Consider the following 23177-nt stretch of genomic DNA (forward strand, 5'->3'; position numbering starts at 1 on the left):
TAATTGATTAACCCGGCCTTTTACGTCTCCCGCACCGCCCACTCCCTCTTCTCCTGACCAGGTCTTCGGCCTGCAAATGTCTGCTCACCTTCTAAGGAGGCCTGCCCTCACCAGCGGGTGTAAAATCGCAGCCCCTCCACTCCCGAGCCCCGCTCTGCCTTCCCTGCTCTACTGTTTACTCATTGCCTTTACTAGTTTCCTCTCTTCCTCCCAGGGTAACATGAGCACCATGAAATAGGGGTCTCTGTGTCAATCATAAATACATGTATCCCATATGCCAAGGGCAGGGGATGGCATTAGAAGGCCCAATCAATATGAATGAGTGAATGAATGAATGAGTTGAACGCAGAAATCCACCCTCCTGAATCCCCAGTCCTTGACTGCTCACTCTCCTCCACAGCGATTCTCGCCTCTCACATGTTCTAATATTGTAGGTAATTTACAATCAATAAGCTGAAATTAATGAGCATATTTAGAATCCAGCACCCAATTACTAGAGAATTCAAAATCTTCTCACACATATATTAAAGATTCATAAAAACTGACCACAAAGCAAGTCTCAGTAAAATTCAACGGCTGGGTAATTTCTAACCAGAATGGAGTAAATTAGAAATGAATAACAAAAAAGATGACTTGGAAAATTCAGACTTTTGGGAAACAAAAAACACTTCTAAATATTTCATTTTTTCAAATAAAAAAGGAACCATAAAGCAAATTTCAAAATAACTCTCTTGAGAAACACCAAGACTTTATGAAGTGTTAATGTAATATGCTTTACAAATTAAATAATACAAATTAGAACTTATCCAAAGCAGCCTCATTTGAACCCCAAGGGAAGCACTGCACAGAACCCTGAATGCCTCCATCCGAAAGGAAGAAGGGCTAAAAATTAACAAGTGAAATGTTCAACCTAAAAGCACAAGCATATCCGAATAAATGCAGAGAAAGGAGAACAGCTATTAAAACAGGAATTAATAAAACAGAGAACACACCCACAAGAGCAGATCCACGAAGGCAGAAGCCGGTCTGCGGGAGAGTAAAGCATAGCTGGACTCCCACCGCCTGAAGGGTGCCGCCACCCCAGGGGGGAATGAGAAACACCTGGATGGAGGGGTGGAGCCTGGCTGGGCTCAAGAGCAGGAGAGGAAAGCCAGGAAGGCGGGGAAGGCAGGTCCGCAGGGGAGGGCAGGCCCGCCCAGGAAGGCCCACGCAGGGCTGGGTGCTCGGCTGACCGCTGTAGAACTGAAAGAAGTGCCAGCCCCTTCCTCAGGCGCCTGACTAAACCGCCTTCAATTTCTTCCCCTCGCCCGTGGCCACGTACCTGCTACCCAAGGGACACCTCCAGTCCTCCCTCACCTGGTCAGACACCTGGCTCTGACGGCCCCTCGGAGCCCCTCGTTGGAAACACAGAGGGCCTGAGTTTGGTTCTGCATCACGCGTGACAGTGTGTGCATCTTGCTGTGAGGTCCAGAAATGGAAACCTTCCTTAAAAGATGGGCAGGTTCTTCTGGTAGGGGACATGGTGTTGGTACGGCGAAAACATGACATTAGGGTCAAATGTGGCTGCTGAGAAGGAACTCCCTTTCAGCTGCACCGCGACACCCTAACACAGACAAGGGTCGGCAAAGAGCCATCTCCCTCGTCCTGGCGGCACAGGCTTCCAGATGCCACTGAGGGGCTCCGCAGGCCCTCTGGATACATTTTACAGTCCACAGCCTTAAAGCACACAAAGCTGGTAATAAAAGAAAAAAGATAAAAAGCCCTTTAACCAGAAATGATGTCATGATGCAAAAATTCATTCCTGGATAATACCTTCGGCCACCAGTGACACTCCGAATACACAAATCAAACCAAATTCTCAGTGGAAAAAAAAATCCTTTCTTCCAACCAATCATCACTTAGAACTGTGGAATCCTCCCCGAGAGATACTCAGTGAGATTTCTCTGTATTCTGTATCAACACGGTTGAGGGGCACTGCTGGGACTGCCACATAGCTTTCTCTCTCCCTCTAAAGTAGAGAAACAACCAGTCACCAGCTCCACCCCATCCAGATTTGCTGTGGATGTGTGGACGGTTTTAGAAGCACCCAGAGGATATTTCTCAGACAGCACCCCCAATTCTCCACGACGCCCCAACCAATAACCGTCTGCTTTCTTACCACCCGTGTTCCTTGCTAAGGGCAGACAGTAAGCTCTTCAGAAATCTTTGGGTCGATAGCAACAACAACAATGTAAAATGTAATGGGGGGGTGTGATAAATGTAGATAACCCAAACAATCTAACGTCCACCCAGGATGGAGAAACTTTCTATCTTTCTGCCTCAGGCACTGCGGACAGGGAAAGAACCAGTTGGAAAGTGAGGCCGGCAGGCTCACGGGCGGGGCTGGCAGGCAGCAGTGTCCTGGGCCGCGTGGGGAGGCACGGTCCCACCTGCCAGCCACAGGGTGGCATTTCAGAGCCACAGGGCATTTCTGGTCAAAAATAACGGAGTGAACACAATCACGTTGTCAGGCTCCCTCCAAGATTCTGCTAAAACAGTGTGTGGATTGTTTAGAAAGACACACCAACACAACACACACACAGGAGATGAGAGAGCAGCCACAAAATGCTGGAAGTCAGAAAGGATCTGGGTGAATAAGGTATCAGAGACAGCAAAGCTGACCCATCAGCCAGGGTGGGCCAAGGGAGGGGCAGACCAGTCTCGGTCACACAGCCCTCCGGGGCACAGGGGCTGGTGGCACCAGGACTGGAGGTGAAGGAGAATGAAATATCTGCTCAGGGAGCGCAGGGCCCCAACCACCGCTTACCCCACGTGGCTGGCAGAGCCCAGGGACTACTACCCTCTGGAGAGGGAGATGGAACAGCACTGAAAACTGCGGACCAGTGGAAGCTGGCCAGCTACACGTGAGGTGTCCTGATCTTCCTGCCCCAGCATGGGGGCAGGGCAGGCAGCATTGGGCCCTCCCAGTGAGGTCACAGGGGCCAAGCAGCCTGCTGGACACCATGCCAAGTGGGACCGGGCAGCCCCCAGCGGCCAGCACCCTGCGTGCCCCTGCAGGTCCCGCCAGCCTCAGTGCCCTCTGCTACAGATGGCAGATACCGTGCTCACCAGAAAGGCCAGGAAGACTGTCGTCACAGAAGGCAGAGCCTGGACAGACAGACAAGCACCCTGGGGAAATGCAGACAGAGAGAAGGGAAGACAGGCCCTCCAAAGACAAGCGGAAGGAGCGGGAGGCAGCCCTGGAGCTCCAGGACAGGAGGGCATGCCTCGGGTGCGGAGGAACATAGTCTCTGCCTGGCGAAATGAGCAAGCAAGCCTCAGAGGGCTAACACCATTAAAAGCCAGAAGGGCCCTCGGAAGGCAAATGTGACTGACTCAGCAGCTTCACGAGAGTCACCACCCCACAGATCAGGTCCAGCAGGCTGCAGGTCCAGCAGCTGCCACTGCAGGGTGGCCTGGGCCCTCTGCTAGGTCTCCCAGCTGCTTCCATCCACCAGGCATCTTCTCAAGACACATTTTCAACGCAATTCAAGCCCTCCTGTTGTTATGCTTCCCAGCATCAGCTGGGCTGGGTTTCACTTGAGACAGTCGCTCCTAGGGACATTGCCACAAAGGGATGGGAAGGTGGAAGCGACGGTGGTTGAGCTGCAGGAAGGGCAGAGCCACGAACCTGGGGCCAGGCACACCAGAGGGCACCAGGAAGCAAGAGTGCAAGAGAACACAGACCCCTCCTGTGTGCCAGACGCTACGCCAGACACTTGCCCTTGCTGCCTGCGCCCTGGCCCAGGACCAAGCAGCCCCGGGACACCAGGTGAGGAGCAGCCTGCTGGAGGCCATGTGGCCGTTGGGAGACAGGAAGACTGTGCTGCCCCCATGTCTGCCAGGCTCCCAGGCCTTGGAGCAACTCAGCTGAGCCCAGGACCTGATCTTTCACTGGCCTCTGTCAATACTGAGCCGGAACGGGATGGCAGGAGGGAGCTGTCACTGTGAGAGTTAGGAGGAAAGTGAATGGGGTGCAAATACAGGCTGTGTACGCCACGTGAAAGGTGGTGTTCTTGGCCCCGCAGTGTTTCCAGAGAAACCTGATGTTACTGCTCATGGGAGTTCACAGATCTGAGGGGAAGGAGAGCAGAAATCGGAAGTGACTTGTCTCCAGGTGGCAAAAAGCAAACAGCATCAGAGAAAAACAGAACGATCTGAAGGTTTAGGGGCAGATAGGGATGAGATATTGGGAAGGACTGGAGAAGGGGGCATGGGGATGAACAGACCTTGAAAAATAACACCTTTTGAAATTCTTAAGAGGTAATATGCCTTCAGCCATCGAAGGGGAATTGGAACTTGAGGATTACTCGACACCACATCTAGTGAACAAGGTAGTGACCAAGCAGGAGGGCGCAGCTTCTGGTCCAAAACTATTCTCTACTATAAAGTAACAAGGGCTGGGCACAGTCGTTCACACCTGTAATCCCAGCACTTTGGGAGGCTGAGGTAGGCAGATCACTTGAGGTCAGGAGTTCGAGACCAGCCTGGCCAATGTGGTGAAACCTCGTCTCTACTAAAAATACAAAAACTAGCCGGGCATGGTGGCGGGCGCCTGTAATCCCAGCTATTCAGGAGGCTGAGGCAGGAGAATCGCTTGAACCTGGGAGGCAGAGGTGGCAGTGAGCCAAGATCCTGCCACTGCACTCCAGCCCTGCACTCCAGTCAACACAGTGAGACTCTATGTCTCAAAAAATAAATAAAAATAAAAATAAAATGAATAAAGTAATGGGGCCAATTCGCCTAATTGCCACAAGTGACTCTTAAAGCATTTCTAAATTGCTCATAATTGTACACGACACACACATGGCCTCCAGGAGTAACGCTATATTGCAGTCAGCTTTTAAAGCCACGTGGGGGGCAGACTCCTGCGTCTGGCCTTTGAGTCATGGCTATTCATACGGGCCCTCAGGTTAACCTGATGGAGGGCAGTCAACAAACTCTCAACATTAGTTTGAACTAAGAGAATCAAACCATGGGAATTCTTTTCAGATTTTTCAAATGTTGACAAAAAAGGCCAAACTCTGTAAAATAGTTGAAGAGGTTTATTTTAAGCCAAATACGAGTGACCATGGCCCAGGACACAGCCTCAGGAAGTCTGTGCCTGAGGTTGTCACGTTACAGGTTGGCTTTATGCGTTTTAGGGAGACAGAAATTACAGGCAACACATGTAAGGTATATACTGGTTTGGCCCAGAACATCTTGAAGAAGTAGGGTGAGGACCTCACAGATCCTAGGCAGACTGAAAGGTTTTCTGACTGAAGAGTTGATGTCAGCATTAAAAAATGTTTGAGTTAAGATAAGCGGGGATTCTCGTTATGTGGATGAGGCCTCCAGGAAGCAGGCTTCAGACAGAATAGATGGTAAATGTCTCCTATGGGACTTTAAAAGGTGACTTGTAGTTAAATCTCTCCTGGATCAGGAAAAAGAGACCTGGAAAGGGCATGGGATTCTCTCCAGAATGCAAATTTCCCCCCCAAGAGGCAGTTTTCTGTAGCCACTCAAAATAGGTGGAAGGAATATATTCTGAGGTAAAATACTTTTATTTCCTGCAGGGCCTGCTCTCTGTCGCCTGCTGCTATCCCAGAGTCAGGGTGGAACCAGGAATCTTACTGCTGTGTCTGTTTTATCAGTCGTGAGATCGCTGTTTTGATGTTAATGCTGGTCAGCTGGGCCTGAACGGTCTCCCGGGGGGGTCTAAGGAGGCCTGTCCAACCCCCCATTCCCATCAGGGCCTGAACTCATTTTTCAAGTTTCTTTGGGACCCCTTGGTCAAGAAGGGGGTCCATTCATTGGGTTGGGGGACTTAGAATTTTATTTTTGGTTTACACAAACAGTTTTACTTTGATGTCTTTACATTCTACACTTCATTTTACCTCTAAAAATTAAAACAAAGCAAGCAAGCAAAAAAAAAAAAAAAAAAAAAAGCAAAGCAGGCAACATGTTCTGCGGCAGACATGACCGTCCTGGCCAATCCTTGCCCGTGGCTGGCGAGCTGCCGAGTCCGTGGGCCGGAGGGCATTGATTCCTCAAAGACACTTCCCTGATCGGAGGAAAATAACCCAAGCAGTCACGGCAGGCGCCGCCAGGACAAGGCCGCCACGGCCTCTCTTCTTCCTGCCACTCCTGCCCAGTCCTTCCGCGGGGGCCACTCGAGGAACCACCAGAGATGGCCATGGGTCCTTCACTGGACCCTATCCAAACCCCAGAAATGCCAGCTTTATGATGAAAACTCACAAAGGGGCACCACACAGGAATATTACAACCAAGGACTTTGTTACCACGGGCTCTGTGTATGAAGGTAATTAACAGCTTCCGGTGCCAATAAAGGGAGACTTTCAAAGCTTCCCCTGAGGTCACACGTCCTTGCAGATTTGTACCAGATTCCACTTTCTTCTCACCAAATAAAACAACGCAACAACCGCCACAAAACACATCTAGGAGGCAGCATGAGCTCCAGGCACCAGCCAACCTCAAATACTTCCTGTTCCCAAATGTAAGAGCAGTGTCTGGAAATACAGCTCCTTTGACAGTGTGCTGGTCAAACACCCCTTAGAGGTGGGAATCCAACACTGAAGCCAAACGTGAGTTTTGCGTTATTTTGGAGAGTTTCTCTACAGTTTCTAGTTAATCCCCTTTAAGGTTCCAGAGTTTTCTTTTAAAAATGGTGCTTTTGAAACATAACCTTAAAAAGAGCCTCCCTAACTCTGACAGATGCACGTTTCCCAGGACACAGGTAGAGAGGGTGATGAAACCGCCACCCCTGTGCCTCAGGAAACCGTGGAACATGCTTCTCTTTAGTCCAGCATCCCGGTCTCAACATCGGCCTCTACTTCCCCTCTTGGCCGATGGAAGGGCATCGCATTCTCTGAGGATGCCTTTCTCCCCAGTAGCACAGCCCTCAGGGCAGACATGTGTCCTGCCCTGTAATGTATACGCTGAGCGACCCTGGGACAGCAGCCACGGGATCTGAGGCTCTGGCTTTCCTTCTGTAGGAGCAGAAGGGGGCACAGGAGCCAGGGCACTCGCTCACGGTGGAGAGCAGCGCCATGAGGGCTGTAAGCCCTCAGCATGCCGTCTGTTTAACAGTAAGTCCTTCATCCACACTTCCTGTTGTTACTGACTTTTTTTGTGTGCCTCCAGTTTGCTCCCGGGTGCCTGAGGTAGGCATCCTCCCCGAAGCGCCCCTCTCCTCAATCGAGGTTGCTGAGCACCTGCAAGGCCTGGCTGGAAGCCAGCTCGACCTCCAGCCTTGGAACCCAACACCCACCACTTTAGTGATGTTTTTCTACAATAAACATGCATTGCTTTTATAATCAGGAAGGGGAGGAGTTTTAGCTACAATGATTCTGAAACGAATGACTGAGTAGTAATAGTTTTTAAGTTCCCTGTAATTCAGCCCTTGGGCATAGTTGGGTTTATAATCCTGTATGACATTTTGCTGGTCTCTCCTGGCTAATTCCATACCTTCTCCTCTGTCCTCAAACTGCAACGTCTCCCCAGCCTAACTCAGTCAATGGCTCTGTTTGCTCACTCCATGGGAAAACACAAGGCTCTGGCAGAGAACCGGGGGTCACGAGCTCCCGCCCCCACCCCACCCTGCCACTATGTCTCCGCATGGGATCTGCCTCGGTGTCAAGTCTCCTCCAAGGGTGGCCCTTCCCTCACCAAGCCAAGGGTGGCCCTTCCCTCACCAAGCCAAGGGTGGCCCTTCCCCTCACCAAGCCAAGGGTGGCCCTTCCCCTCACCAAGCCAAGGGTGGCCCTTCCCCTCACCAAGCCAAGGGTGGCCCTTCCCTCACCAAGCCAAGGGTGGCCCTTCCCTCACCAAGCCAAGGGTGGCCCTTCCCCTCACCAAGCCAAGGGTGGCCCTTCCCTCACCAAGCCAAGGGTGGCCCTTCCCTCACCAAGCCAAGGGTGGCCCTTCCCCTCACCAAGCCAAGGGTGGCCCTTCCCTCAGCAAGCCAAGGGTGGCCCTTCCCCTCACCAAGCCAAGGGTGGCCCTTCCCCTCAGCAAGCCAAGGGTGGCCCTTCCCCTCACCAAGCCAAGGGTGGCCCTTCCCCTCAGCAAGCCAAGGGTGGCCCTTCCCCTCACCAAGCCAAGGGTGGCCCTTCCCCTCAGCAAGCCAAGGGTGGCCCTTCCCCTCACCAAGCCAAGGGTGGCCCTTCCCCTCAGCAAGCAGACAACAACTCCCAGGAAGGGGGAAGAGCAAAGCCACGTCCACAACTGTGACATTCCACTTATTCAAAACGCAAAGAAATAGGAGGCAAAGATGGAATAATACTAACAACATGTCTGTTATATCTTAGTGGTAGGCAAATGGTTATGTGTTTTCTTTTATGATAGAGCTACTTTACAATTAAAATTTTTAAAACATTTTAAAAAAGAAAGAGAACAAAGTCTACAGATAAAAAGTTATGAGGGAAGTTGAAGAAATCAAAGTTGATCTAAGACAAATGGCATTTTGGCTTTTTCCTCCTCCAGTACAGCTGACAATATCCCAAACCCAAAAACCAAAACCCAAAATGCCTCCAAATCCAAAACTTTTTCATGGTGACACTCAAAGGCAATGCTCATTGGGGCATTTCTGATTTTGAATTTTTATACTTAGGATGCTCAACCAGTAAGAATAATGCAAATATTCCAAAATCCAAAAAAAAACAAACAAACCCAAAATCCAAAACACTTCTGCTTCCAAGCATTACAGATAAGAGATACTCAACCTGTATAGACTTTCCCAAAGCACATGATATGCTCACCTGACGTTTCTAAAATCTCAAGATGGCACACGAATACATGGTATGAATAAAGCTTTTCTGTTGGAAGTGGGAATTTATTAGGACTAAGTGTATTGAAAAAGAACCACAATCAGAAAAAGACCTGCATTGAACATAACAGCATTCACACGAGGGAATGGTCAGGAAACAGGACAGATCAACAGTGGGGAGGGCTGCCGGGCGCCCTTCCTGCTCCAAGTACACACTCATCTGTTCAAAGGGAGTGAGCTCTCACAGTGACTGCTGGAGTCATTCCTGACAATTGAGTGTGTGTGTGTATCAGTCTGTTTCCACATCTTCAAACATCAAAATGTCTAAAGAATAGTTAAGATTAAATTCAATCATTAGGAAATGTATAACAGCAATTGAGGACTGACATAAAAATATACCTAAAAATGTTTATACTCCCATATCATAAAAATGTGGCTTTAAAGACATTTTCCTATCAATTTTCCAGTTATCACCTAACCTGAGATTAATATTTCTTTGCAGTATTTTTCAGTGGGTTGAAATGACCAAAATGCAGTTTGAAAGAACACGCTTCACATTAGAGGCTTCTAAGGCACAGGCCACTGTGCAGGCTCAATGATGGATGTCATACAGGACTGCTGCATATGCATGCATGCTTTCTCTGCCCACTGTTCCTGGGCATCGCTGCTACGTTATTTAAAATTACCCTGCAAACACTCCCACCACGCCCACCAACCCATGCCTGAATATGCAACAAATGCCAGGAGACACGGCACTCTCTCTGACTCAGACCAATGGGAACCTGATGACGAGGGAGGTAAATGGCCAGCGTCATGGGGCAGCCTTCCCAACATGCCACTTCTCAAGTCCGGCGGTTCACCCCAAAGGAAGAGAATGAGGGTGACAGGCTGCAGGAGAGGTCCAGGCCTCGAACGGGGATATAAAGGCTACATCACGCACATTCCTCAGTACTAGTCAACGGGACACTGAGGTGACATTTATTGAGGAACTACTAAAAAGCTGACACATATCTTTCATCTTTATGAGAACTCTGTAGAGAGGCATTATCATCCCCAGCTAAGAAATGAGAAAACAAAACTGAGCTATTCAGCAACTCTCCTAAGCTCCCACGCAAACAGGCAGCAGAGGCGGGCCCCAGGTGCCCTCTGTGGGAGGCTGAAGCCCCGGCCTGTCCTCACACCAGGCAGGGATCCCACGGCAGGTCTCGACAGGCAGGGTGCGCTTCCCAAGCCAGAATATTAATTTGAAGCCCACCTTTTTTGGTTCACTTGGAAACTATGCATATTTACCATCTTTTCCCAGCCCATCAAGCTATCAGAAAATCCTCTTACCCTCATGCCACGCCTGGTTAAGCACAAGCAAGTTGTCTCAAAAATGCCCCAGCCACAGAATTCAGTGTTTACACCAAAACAACACCGGCAAAGTGAACTTGAGAGAAAGTGAAAACCAAAACTGTCGACATAAGCCAAAATTTTAAAATTGTGCGTCTTCATGTGGTACTTAAAGCTCCCCACCGCTCCCCCAGGCTCCAGTGTGCTGGGGTAAAAAATAAACTGCTTGATCAGTAATAATGCAGAGTAAAATCAAGGTGTAAAAAACAGACAGAAAGGAGCCCCCCGAGCACCCCCCAAGAGGCCAGGGGACCGTACCCCACAGACACAGAGAGCCTTCCCGGAGCAGGGCAAAGACACCTCCAGAAGTCCGGGTTTGGAAAATGACAGAAAACCTGGCCGACTTGGGAGAATCACAAGGCAAAGAAGGAAATCTCTTCTTGGAAACGTTCAGCCTGGCTTCAAGCTGGCTTCAACTTCCTTTCGGGGTGATGAGTGGGTCTAACTGGGGCACCGGAGGGCACAGGCGGCAGCAAAGGCTGACTGTCAAGGAAGGTGCAGCAGAGCCAAAACCAGAGACCCAGGCCTCGGGACGCAGTCCCTGCAAGGCCCGGCCACACTGCCCTGCAGGACGCATGTGGAACGGAACACTGGTTCCCTCAGCCCCACGCCATCAGGAGGTTCAGGTTTTATTCTCGGAGAGGCTGCATGGCTGGGAAGAATGGTACCCTCACAAGGAGTTTAAACCCTGGAGGATTCTACGTGGAAACGGGTTTTACAGACAAAGAAAGGGGGAAAAAGTCTGTTTCCATGGCCTATAGACTTAGAGTACCTTAAAATGTTACCTATGGGGGTGGGCGCGGTGGCTCACGCCTGTAATTCCAGCACTTTGGGAGGCCGAGGCAGGCAGATTACTTGAGCTCAGGAGTTCAAGGCCAGCCTGGCCAACATGGTGAAACCCCGTCTCTACTAAAAACACAAAATTAGCCAGGTGTGGTGGCGCACACCTGTAATCCCAGCTACTTGGGGAGACTGAGGCAGGAGAATCGCTTGAACCCGGGAGGTGGAGGTTGCAGTGAGCCAAGATTACGCCACTCCACTCCAGCCTGGGCGACAGGGTGAGATTCCGTCTCCAAATACACAAATGCATAAATAACTAAAAATTACCTATGGAATGAAATATTTCTGATCACCACCGATACTTTTTTTTGTTAAAGAGCTGAAAGGTACTTGGAAGACAGATGATGCCACTGACTCATTTAACCAACAAAAGCTGGTGGCAACGGAAAAGGCGTGGTCTGTCCATGGTCGCGTGGCCAGTGGGACCCAGCCCCGCCCACTGCAAGCTCAGAGGTCTTTCCTACAGGCCCTCACGGGGATCAGGGCCAGGGGTTACACCTAAGCCAGGCAGTTGGTGCCTTTGGGAAGAACACATCCTTTAGCACCAGAGAGAAAAACAACAACAAAAAATCAGCATTTCTCTACCATTTACATGGCACGGAGCCATTTCATTTCCAAAAAGGATGGCCTCTTTTACCACCAGGAAGAGCACTCAAATTCAGTGAACCTGATACCCCACACCTCCCCCCTCGCCCTCTCCGCACTCCTCCAATAAGGCAGAGCGTCTGAACACCTCTTTGGCTCAGCGCAGGGCCGGCCGGACAGGGCAGGGGTGGGCGGACTTACCCGTGCTGGGCATGTGGTTCACGCGGGCAGGATTCAGCAGCTCCACTGGCTGGTCTCGGCCAGAAAGTCCATCTGGAGAACAGAGAAGGCACTGGCTTCAGAAACTGCACGCATTTCAGCCAACATACTTTATGCTGGGAGTCTGCAGGAAGTAACTCCCCAAACAATGAAATGCATGTGTCCTTCCTACTTTTACAGGGGGACACTTTCAGCTTCATCATAGATTATTTGTATTTGCCAAAGAAAATCAAAGATCCTTTGTAGAATAATCAAAATAGCCTCCTACTGAGATATGGCAAACGCCCGTTTCTGGCCTAAGAGCCACTGGCTTAGCAATTTGGGTTTACTTCTGTTCAGCAACCACATTATACCCACTTGTGCTGATCAGAAGTCGGCTCTTCTGCAGACCACAAGCATTAAGATAATAAAAAGAGAAGAGCAGCTCTTCCTCTTCTCAGATAGTGACAAACGGTCTGGACGCTCACAGAAACACAGCACAGGGAGCCCTCGGAACCCGCCAGGTGTGCAGACAGGGAAGGAGGCAAGCTGAGGCCACTCTAGCTGCAAATAGGCATGGAGGAGAACACTTCACCAGGTGTTCTCAAGGTACAGAGTCCTTTCTTTTAAATCCATTTTTAGACTGTATTCTGGAGCTGTTTCCATCTATTCAGACTCACTGCAAAGATGAGACTGGAACCCACCCACCACCTAAACCTGGTGCAGGCTGGATTTAGACTGCCTGGGATTTTTCTATATTCTCCCAAGCAGAAAGGAAAGAAAACTCTGGCAAGATTTCCAGGAATCACACTTTTCTTTTAAAATTAGCTTCTGACAAGTGGTGTAAAATGCCCTGCAATAATGTGCATATCATTACAGACTTGCACGCGGAGGTCATTTTCCTTACTAAGCGAAGGAGAGCACCAGTTTCGCAGGGCAGCCATGGAACTCTGTAGATACAAGTTTTAAAACAGGACAAAAACGACTAACATCAGGTCAAATGACTGCAAAAAAAAACCCATTTTTTATCCAAAATAGATAATTCCTAGCATTGCCAACCCGTGCATGTCCTTGGAGATGTTCAATATTCAAGAATGGAAACAAGGGCCCCAGGAGATTGGAGGGCATGCTCTTGAAGTTAGAACTGGGAAAGTGTGAGGCCAACATGGACCTGCAGGAGCTCAGCAGGTGAGGCTGCTCTTGGGCAATGCAGAGATCAAACGTGGGTGCCAGAAATAAAAATCAAAATGAAGACAACAACAAAAAACCATGGGGACCTCTCCAACCAACCAGCAGCTCCTCCCAAGTCTCGGCAACTCTTAAGGTTTGAAAACAGAAGTAAAGACAGTAAGACACTGGGCATATTCGGAGGCAAAACAGTTCTGCTTCCCTGGGTCAGGAGAAAGACCGGCAGGTCATAGTTACACCTTAGAAGCAACCACCAGACCTGAGCAATCGCCCCAAGTCTTCACACATTCCAGGGCTTTCTCAAAGAACATGGCCACCTTAGGAGATGGCCTGGATGCTGAATTGTAAACATGATGCCATGTCTCAAGAGAACCTTCACTGCAACTCAGAAAGAGACCCCAGATAGTGGTGGAAAGTACTTTTCAAGCCTTTTTTTCCTCTAAAAATAAATATATTTGTATTCATTTTTATAATAAATAAATGCTCATTGTAGACAAAAAATAAAAAATTCGAAAAGGTGCCTGTATGTATGTATGTTTATATGTGTGTGTGAATGTATATGTGTGTGTGTATCTTTAACCCAAATCCCACTATAAATACTTTCAGAAACAACAGAAGGCCCTTTTGAAGATCTCAATGTAGCTGCAGTTTTCCAATGGGAAGGGGTCAAGAGGAGGGTGCTTGGGCGGACCACCCTGGTCAGGGTTCTGCAACAGTTCCTACGAGCCAATGCCTGTCCCCCAGAACTGCCTCCCCTGTAGTCAGCTCAACGCCCAACCTTAGCTTCCACCTCAGCAAAAGCCCTAGAACCAGAAAGTTTGGAAACCAAGAAGCCCCCCAGTGGTGAGCAGCAGCGGTGGGGCCAGAGTCCCAGCTCACATGAAGCCCCTTCTTGAGTTTGGAAGTGAACTGCTTATGCCTGAGCCCAAAACGCGAATCCCTCCAGCACCGAGTTCATACATGAGGCCTAATTACAACTTACTTTTACTACACTGAAGCAGGAAGACACATCAGATCTCAGTGCAACCGATTTGACTTGTAAGTCACGATACATGGTGTTCCTGTATCCATAAGCATCACTCGTGTGTTTCAGATCAAGGTGCAGCTTAGTGGGTCTTGGCTCACCTACATTTCTGGGCACTGGGCTGGTCCGCAACCCACCGACCCTTCAAGAAGACATTTATCGCATGCTTGCACTAGCTGGCACACCAAGGAGAATGCCGTTCGATAACAGCACGTGGATTCCCTGCGTAAACCAGACCTTGACCTTAACATGTCCAATCCTGTACACAGGCGGGTGGGGTGGTTTCTGACACCAGCCAACTGGCACCAACTGGGCGTCCAATGATCCAGTTCCACTCTGACAATAACTGCCCAGAGCTAGCACACACGCCACAGCTTAGGGGCTCAGGTCCACAAGGCTGCCCCCATTTCAGACACAAGCCCTGGGCCTCCTGGACTTCTAAAGATCGCCTATAAATCAGGAGTTCCCACAAGCCCCTCTCAGGTTCTGTAATTTGCTAGAAGGGCTCACAAAACTCAGAAAAACACTTTACCATGTTGACGGGTTTATTGTAAAAGATGCAAATAAACAGCAACATGAAGGCAGGGTCTGGAGGGGTCCTGAGTGCAGGAGCCTCTGTGTCAGTACCACTGGGGTCAGCAGGTGCGGCTGAACATTCTGCCCCTCTCGTCTCTGCGTCCTGGTGACTGGCCCCATCCTGAGGCTATCCAGGGGTCCTGCCCTAAGTCACTTCATTAGCATAAACTCAGAAGCACATAAGAAGCTCCTCCTTAGGAATAACGAAAGGCTCGCCGGACACTCAGGAAGCTCCCGGGATCCTAAGAGCTCCCTGCCAGGAACGAGGACAAAGATCAGATAGGCTTGTTCTTCCGCCACACAGAGATGCTGCTTGTTCTCGCTGTGTGCCACTGGGCCTGGCTAGCCTCATAACAACCTGTACATTCAAACCCCCAACACTGCCATGTTCACATCTTTGTAGAATGACATGGAAATGCTCGAAGGGAAAGCTGTTCTGAGGCGGCACTGGGTTAATAGGAAGCGCCTGCCTCTCGCGGAACGGGGCAGCCATGTGGAACTATCAGAAAACAGCAGGAGTGTCTCAAGCACAGGCGGCCTTGGAGGCGGCGGCACAGACATGGGCCTCAGTGCGGGACGCTAACCCCACATGTGGAGGCCCCATGAGCCCCAGCCAGCTGGAAGCACGGCCGCGGTCTCTTTAAGACAAGATCCTGGCCTGAGCCGTCCTTGGTCGTCCCCCTGGACAGCATGACAGATGCCGCATCCCTCATTATGAAAGGCTGGGGCTCAGGGCAGCAGCCATGATTGAGAAGCCAAACACTAAAGGCGTTTTGCCAGAGGTGGCTGGTGGAACACAATCCTGGGGGCAAAGCAGTGGCGGTGAGAGTGCACTTTGCAGGCGCAGGGGCCACCAGGCCTGGGAAAGACAGCTTTGGAACGGACCTAAACAAAGCGTGGCCAGTGGGGCAAAGGACGTCTGTCACCAGGGTGAAATAGACAAGCTGCGGGACACAGCCAGCTGGAACGCATGACGGCATCCGTGAATGTGCACAGAATAGATTCTTAACGCTGTGTTTTTTCAGATATCATATTCCAGAGTGAGTTAAAATGAAATTAGTGATGAGAGGCGGAATTTCCATATTTATCTGCCTCTGGGCTGAAATTTCTCAGGCTGAGGAGAAAGCGGTGCTAAGAACCCAGCGTTTACAAGCAGGAAAATAATGAAGATGGGAAGCAAAGTACCACTTCCTCATCACACGCCTGCTGCAAGCAGGTTCCCCCTTATCTGTCTCCGCTTGAGAATCTATTTTTGGAAACCCTGCTGGACAGGGACGATCGTACTGAGTGTCCTCAAACGGCATTTAATCAGCGCTGGGGCTGCAGACCAGATGCACACTGAGAGGGAGGCCGAGGAGCACGGGTACCTCGTGTCCTCACCAGCACATGATGTGCCCCAGTGTGCTCAATGCACCCACAGTCAACTGCAGTGACCACATCACTCTTGCGAGGAGTCCCTTTCGCGCCGACAGGACCCGCCTGAACTGAGCATTGTTTGAGACTCGGAGTCCGCCCATGGGAGGAACAGGACTAAGACAGACAGTGCTTTTGCTTTTCAGAATCCACCTTGCATCAGATGGGTAGGTATGTCTAACCAGAAACCCGGCCTTCCGGAGCCAAAGGAACCTCACTTTCACCTGGAGGGCCCAGGCCCCCCACTTCACACTTGGGGAAATGGCCTCAAGGGCTGTGCAGTTTCCCAGGATCATGGAGTGAGCACCAGCCGGAATCCAGTTCTGTCTCAATTAAACCAGCGGCTTGTCTGAAGCTGGACCTTGAGCAAACAGGTACCCACCAAGACCAGTGCCCTCCACCAAGGGTTTCACATCACAATACTGCCACACAAGAAAGGAGGTTTCTTGAGCCAATAAAGACAGTACATGAAAGCCCCACGCACAGGCTCCTGAACTGGGAGGGGAAGGGAGTGGGGAGAAAGTGTGGTTTCCACCCTTGGGACCTGCCTGGGAACACCTAGTCCTGCCCAGGTTGGGGTGAAAGGGTGTCTCTTGAAGGTTTCATTTGTCTTTCCCAGATGACCAATGACACTGACCATCTTCTTACATGTTTATTGGCTTTTTCGTTGGCTGTTTTGGATTCATGTCTTTTTGACCTGTTTTTTGCCCCCAGTTGGGTTGTCTTTTTCTTATTGATTCAGAGGAACTCCTTACAAATTCTGAACATTAATCCTCTGTCAATTAAATGCTGCAGATATCCTCTCAAAGGTCCTATTTCTTAATCTTTCAAAGCTTCTGCTTTTATGTCAGGTTCAAGAAACTCTTCTCTTCCTGGAGGCTGCAGAGATATTTTAACATATTTTTACCCTGAAACTTTGCAGTGTTCCCTTTTATATGTAAGTCTCTCATCTACTGGCACTGATGTTTGTATACGCTATGAGACAGGGGTTTGGGGTAGGTTTTCCTATGATAACAGCCAAATGTCCCCTCAGCGTTATTAAGAGGTCTTATCTTTCACCATGGATCGGCAACATTAGTTCCCTTATAAGCCAAATCTCAATCCTGTTGGCCAACTTGTTTTTGGTTCTGCCAATAATCACACTGTCTTAACCACCATAACTGTACAATAACTCTTAATATTGGCAAGGCAAAAAACCCTACTTTTTTCTTTCAGATCACCTTGGGCAAAATTGGCCTTTTACTCCGCCACATAAATTTTAAAATTAACTTGACAAGTTCCACCGAAAGAAAAGAAAAGAGAAAAAGAAAGAAAGAGAAGGAAGGAAGGAAGGAAGGAGAAAAAAAGAAAGAAAGAAAGAAGGAGAAAGAAAGAGAGAAAGAAAGAAAGAAAAGAGAAAGAGAGAGAGAGAGAGAGAAAGAGGGAGAGAAAGAGAGGAAGAGAGAGGAAGGAGGGGAAGGGAGGGAGGGAGGGAGGGAAACGAACAGTGCCTGGGATTGCACTGCATCTGTCATTTTGAGAGAAGATAATCTTTACAGTACTGCATCTTTCAATCCATGAACATGGGCTATTACCTCCTTTCATTTCTCTCAGAAATGTTTCAGAATTTTCAGTGTTGCGGTCTTGAACATCTTTAGATTTATTACTAGGTATTTGATATTTGATTTCCATTTCAATTTCTGTTTGCTTGCATATGGAAATACAATTAATTTTTACTTATTGGTTCTGTACCGTAGAATATTAATTTCAATCATTTTTCTGTAGTTATCGTGTATTTTCTACATACAGAATCAGGTCACGTACAAATAATGACAGTTGTTTCCACCTTCCAGACCTCACACCTTTTCTTCTTCTTTATTCTGCTGGCTCAGTCCTACAGTACAGTAACTAAAGAGAAATGGTGATAAAAGACACCTTGGTCTTGTTTCTGATCTTACGAAGGATTTTTCAATGTTTTACTGGAAAGTGTATTGCTTGCTGCAGGTGTCCAACAGGTAACAATCAGATTAAGGAAGTTCCCATCTACTCCTAGTTAGCCAAGACATATTTTTAAATCACATGTTTGCTTAACTGTATTAAACTTTTCTGCATCAATTCAGCTTATTAAATAATTTCCCCTTCCATCTGATAACATAGTAAATTTTTTTTTCTCATGTCAAACTAACTTTGCATTCCTGTGACAAACCAGCGTGGTCAGGCCCAGGGGGTTTTCAGGAACAGGAAGGCAGCAAGAGCTCCACACAAGCTACACCTAAACTCTTTTCCATGCTTGATTCTGAAGACTCGGAGACCTCAGTCCCACATTTCAGCCTTAGCACCTCACTTCAATATTTCGTTATGAGCATAAAACGAGAATTGGATAAATTAACATTCCTTTTTTTTTTTTTTTTTTTTTGAGACATTGTCTCGCTCTGTTGCCCAGGCTGGACTGCAGTGGCTGGATCTCAGCTCACTGCAAGCTCCGCCTCCCAGGTTCACGCCATTCTCCTGCCTCAGCCTCCCGAATAGCTGAGACTACAGGCACCAGCCACCAAGCCCAGCTAGTATTTCATATTTTTAGTAGAGACGGGGTTTCACCATGTTAGCCAGGATGGTCTCGATCTCCTGACCTTGTGATCCGCCTGCCTCGGCCTCCCAAAGTACTGGGATTACAGGCGTGAGCCACCGCTCCCGGCCTGATAAATTAACATTCTAAAGTGTGTTTGGTGGGGGGTTGCTGACATAGACAACAACAATGAAACCGCTGTGACTCAAGAGTAGTATAGGTCACACCTCACTGTGCACACCCCACTGTGCTAACAGAGCTGCTTTTCAGACACGGGAACGGAAGCTTAGGGCTACTGGGAAACAGTAACGACACAGTCTTCATTGCAGCCAATCTCCCCATCCTTTCATATTTTTCAAACAAAGGTGTTGTTTTAGAACAGCTGTGAGTTTATAGAAAAATTAAAGCTAGTAGAGACTTATCCTACACTCTGCACCCTCCATGCCCTACAACTAACATCTTCCATTCCTGTATTCTGCACCCTCCATGCCCTATAACTAACATCTTCCATCAGGATGCTGTGCTTAGGTGTCATGACAGAAAAAGCCCGGACTTGATTCAGATTTCCACCGTTTTTCCCTGGTGCCCATTTTCTGTCCTAGCGCCCATCCAGGGTCCTGCCTCTCTTGGCTGCAACAGTATCTCAGACCTTCCTTGTTTTTGACCACCTTGACAGCTTTAAGCAATCCTGCTTGGGTATTTTATAGAATGTGCCTCAACTTGGGTTTGTCCCAGGGCCTCACTGGGACTCCAGGGACTGAGCTGCGTGAACACCTAAGCAAGGGCTGACGTCAGACCAGAGAAGCCCCGATACCTTCAAACCGAACTTCATGGGCAACAGCAGAGTTCCCATGGTTTAAAGAAAGAGCTTACCCTTAAAGCAAAGACAAAAGAAACCACCTGGTTCTCGTGTCTGGGGCAAAAGGACTTGTCTTTTGCCTGAATAAGGAGGGACGGAAAACTCCTTCTGCTGGGAGGATTGGCCATGAGGAAAACAGCCTCTTGGCCTGCACCAAACTGGCAGGTGTCTGTGAGAAAGCGCTGCGCGAGGGCCCACATGGCCCACCAAGACCTGCACCTCCTGGAGGGTGTGGTGTGGTGCACACTCACATGCAAACCTTCCCTCCACACGGCGTGTGAGTCAATGTGGAATGAAGTGGGTATCTATTTGGGTTTGGGGCCATCATGCCATCCCCTCAGGCCTCTAACCTGTGTGACCAGTGGTAGTAGCATTTTACTGGCACTTTGATGCCCTTGTTCAATTAAATTATAAAAGGAAGTTCAGTAGGCTGAAATGTCATGGCTTGGAGACAAAATGATCTACAAGGTCAGCCAAATACTCAAATTCCCCCTAGGTCCTTCCCCTGACCTGAACCCCCAGAGGGGTCTCCATCTGCCACCCCAAGCAGGACCTGCACCTGCGCTGGCCTCCTCCCGGCTCAGACTCCTGCTTTGCTGAGTGACCCCAGCAGCCCATCCTCCCTCCACTGTGCGGCCCACACCCTGGCACTACCCCTGGGCCTGGCAGATACTAGGCATAGGCTTGATGCTCCATAAACTTGTGCCCACCCAACCAGCCCTCCCTGGGAGCTCTGCTCATAGCCTCGAGCAGCCCAGGCCACTAGATTCTGCTTTTCCCCACTGCGCAGGTTACTGAAAATTACCAAAGTTCCATAACAGTGCTTGCATCTGCCCATTAATAGAAATTAAACTTTAATGAGTAAGTGCTGTGAATTCCTCAGGCATGTCCAACATAGTTTATGTGCATTTATTAGAGAAAATGAAAATGGAAAAAGATTCTTTCCCTAAGCAATATTTTTCCTTCAGGGTAATCAGGCAGTCTAAAAATGTCAAGGATAACCTAAGAAGTATTCTTGTTGTCTCTCCACTAAGAATCAAAACTAGCTGTAGCTGCCGGCTTACAGGAAGTGCGGGTTTGGCAGAACCTGCTAAAGGACACTGGATTGGCTATGATCAGTCAAGCCTTGAAACAGAAAATCCCAGGACAAAGGACTCAGTGAGGCGGAGAGTGGGCAGGGGAAATTTCAGATATGCCCGCCAGTCCTGATGTTTTGGTCTGGATTTGAACAACTGGCTGTAAAAAGACAGGTTTTAAGACAACCAGTAAAAATTAAACATCGTTTGGGTATAAGATGAAATTTAGGAATCATGATTCCTTCTGCTGAGTGTGATAATGGGGTTGGATCTGTTAGAAACACACATTCAAGCATTTAAGGGATGGTGCTATGGCCTCTGAGATCGGTTTTAAATTCTCCAGAAAATAAAGGTGTGGAGAGATGAAGTGGTCACGATGGAGAGCCTCAGGGATTTCCTGGGGGGAGGTGGCTGTGGGCACTCGCTCTATGCACTGGTCTCTTTCCTTTCATATATCTTTGAAACTTTTCATAACAATTTTTCAAGAGATGCCAGGAATAAAGACAGGCCTGCTCCCACCTTCTATTCAATACAGTATGTCTTCGCTGAGCATCTGCTGGGTGATCTACCTAACTTGTTCCTTCACGAATATCCCAACAGTCTTCAGTTCATCCCCAGCCCCTATGTGTTCAAGCAGACACACACGTCTGGTTCACAGCTCAGCGAGCAGGCCCTGAGCGTCTGGGAACGTGAGAGTGAGCAACGCAGAGACCTGGCCCCGGCCCAGCAGAACCGGCAACCCACACCAGCTGCCTGCGTCCAGTCCCGCCATGGGGTCTGCCTGGTGCCAGCACCTGCCCAGACACAGGGCAGAGGAGACTGCAGGGGGGTGTCCAGCTGCTCTCACGTGCCAGGCCAGGCTTGCTGACACCTGTGGCTTAGTCGGGTGATAGGGACAAAACGTGCAAACTGAGCCCGCTGGACACACAGACTCAGCAGGCAGGCAGAGCCCGGTGGGGAGGCGAACGCGGGCAGGAGTGAGCCACGGGGGAAAGGGAACAGCAGGTTACTCGGGGATTTTCCCAGGGAAAATGTGGCAGTGGAAACACACCACCTCGCCCCTTCCCCTCCCCCGTCTGAGAAACCATCCATGCACCCAGGAGGCGTGGCAGCCAGAGAAGCACCGGGGTTGCTGCGGGCCACAGGACGCAAGGAGCAGTGTCAGGAATCAGTGTGGAAAAGGGGCTGCCCGGGGGCTGAATGGGGCTGTCCTGTTGCCACAGGTCCTGGCACCGAGCATAGAGCCAGGTGTGTGGGCGGGGGCCGGCCAGGCGCTGGCTGAGCAGGTGATGGCCACGGCGCCGGCAGGAGTGAAAGCAAGCCGCTCTTCCTGCTCCGCAAGGCCCCGCTCTGTGCTCTAAGGGCTGGAGAACAGCATTTCCTGGAGGGAGTGTCTCAGGGCCTCTCCTAGACGGTTCTGCAGGGCATGGCCAGGCTGCTTCCTCCCTAAGTAAGACAACACGGAGAGACAGCTCTCAGCTACCCCTACCTACCAAGTGGCACAGGCCAGCTCAAGCGTTCATAAGTGATTTAGCAAATCAGGAGAAAATGTCCTCGCCTGCCTTTGAAAACAGCATCGTCTCTGCTCCTGAGAGGATGTCCACTGCCCAGTGGTGAGGGCACACGTGGGTGAGTCACTGCACAGCTGTGCTGTACAGCGCTGGGAGCGTGCGAGGAGGATCACCTGGCATGCACCGTGTGCAGGTTCCCCAGGGCCAGTGGGAGGAGTCACACACAACAGACGTCAAATAGGAACGCTGCAAAACACACAAATAGCATCTCCACAGCTAATGTAAAATAGTTTTCTGGATAGGTTCCCTTCAGTTAATGATGAAAGGTCATGCAGCTATCGGCAATGGCTGGAGACTAGCTCTGCCGTCTGCTCGTGGATAACCGCGCTCCCTCGCTGCCGGGCCACCCGCACAGCCGGGCAAACCAAAGGGCCCACTTTTTCATGCTGTACCCGCCACTTCTGTGTCCCCGCAGGCATCCTACTTTCTAAACTAACACCTTTTCACTCCCGAGAAGTCTAACAAATATTATACAATTCCTACCCGAATCTACCCTCCACCTGGACGTAGAACCCGTGTGGGAGGCAGTCCTGCAGGGTTTGGGGTGGAATATCTCCCCTGTCGAGTGGAGACGAGGCTGACATGAGGAGTGAATAAACGAACACAGATAAAGAACGAGGCACATAGTACGTGCGGGGCGAGGGACTCCCGGATAAACGAACACAGATAAAGAACGAGGCACACAGTACGTGCGGGGCGAGGGACTCCCTTTGCTCCTCCCGCTTCACCTTTGCTTCAGTGCCGCAGCCGGGGCCCGTGCCCTCCACGCCAGGGCATCTGAGCCGAACAAGCTGCTCACCAAATGTGACTCAGCAACGAAAACCACTATACAGATGAACCATTCTCCCAGAATATTTTCCACACTGCTGAACATCACAAACTCGCTAAAGGTGCTTGTGGTTAGGTGGCAGGAAGCTGGAAAATAGGTGCATGTTAATAAGTAGCTCACAAAAAATGAGTCACTAATTTAGAACAATAAACTCAAAGTGGCCATTTGCGGAAAGTCTAGGCAGGCACATTAACTGCGCGGCTGGGAGCATCAAAGCAGAGATCCCTCCCTGGAGCGAGGTGGAGAACGGAGGGCGCTGACCACAGTGGACCACA

General features: G+C 49.7%; 1 protein-coding gene across 20 annotated transcripts in view; it reads right to left on the reverse strand.

The window, feature by feature from the left end:
- Positions 1-23177, reverse strand: part of HDAC4 (histone deacetylase 4) — a 363062-nt gene that overhangs the window by 185077 nt on the left and 154808 nt on the right. For 17 of the 20 annotated variants that reach the window (XM_034955509.3, XM_034955504.2, XM_055109275.1 and 14 more), the window contains one exon: positions 11825-11896. The exons of 2 other annotated variants lie outside the window; for them this stretch is intronic. In XM_034955509.3, coding sequence (XP_034811400.1) covers positions 11825-11896 — 72 coding nt within the window. Of the gene's footprint in view, positions 1-992; positions 1400-11824; positions 11897-23177 lie in introns of those variants that run through there. One more of the 20 variants, XM_034955514.3, reaches the window with a different exon arrangement.

The sequence above is a fragment of the Pan paniscus genome, chromosome 13 (assembly GCF_029289425.2).
Source record: "Pan paniscus chromosome 13, NHGRI_mPanPan1-v2.0_pri, whole genome shotgun sequence".
Classification (NCBI taxonomy): domain Eukaryota; kingdom Metazoa; phylum Chordata; class Mammalia; order Primates; family Hominidae; genus Pan; species Pan paniscus.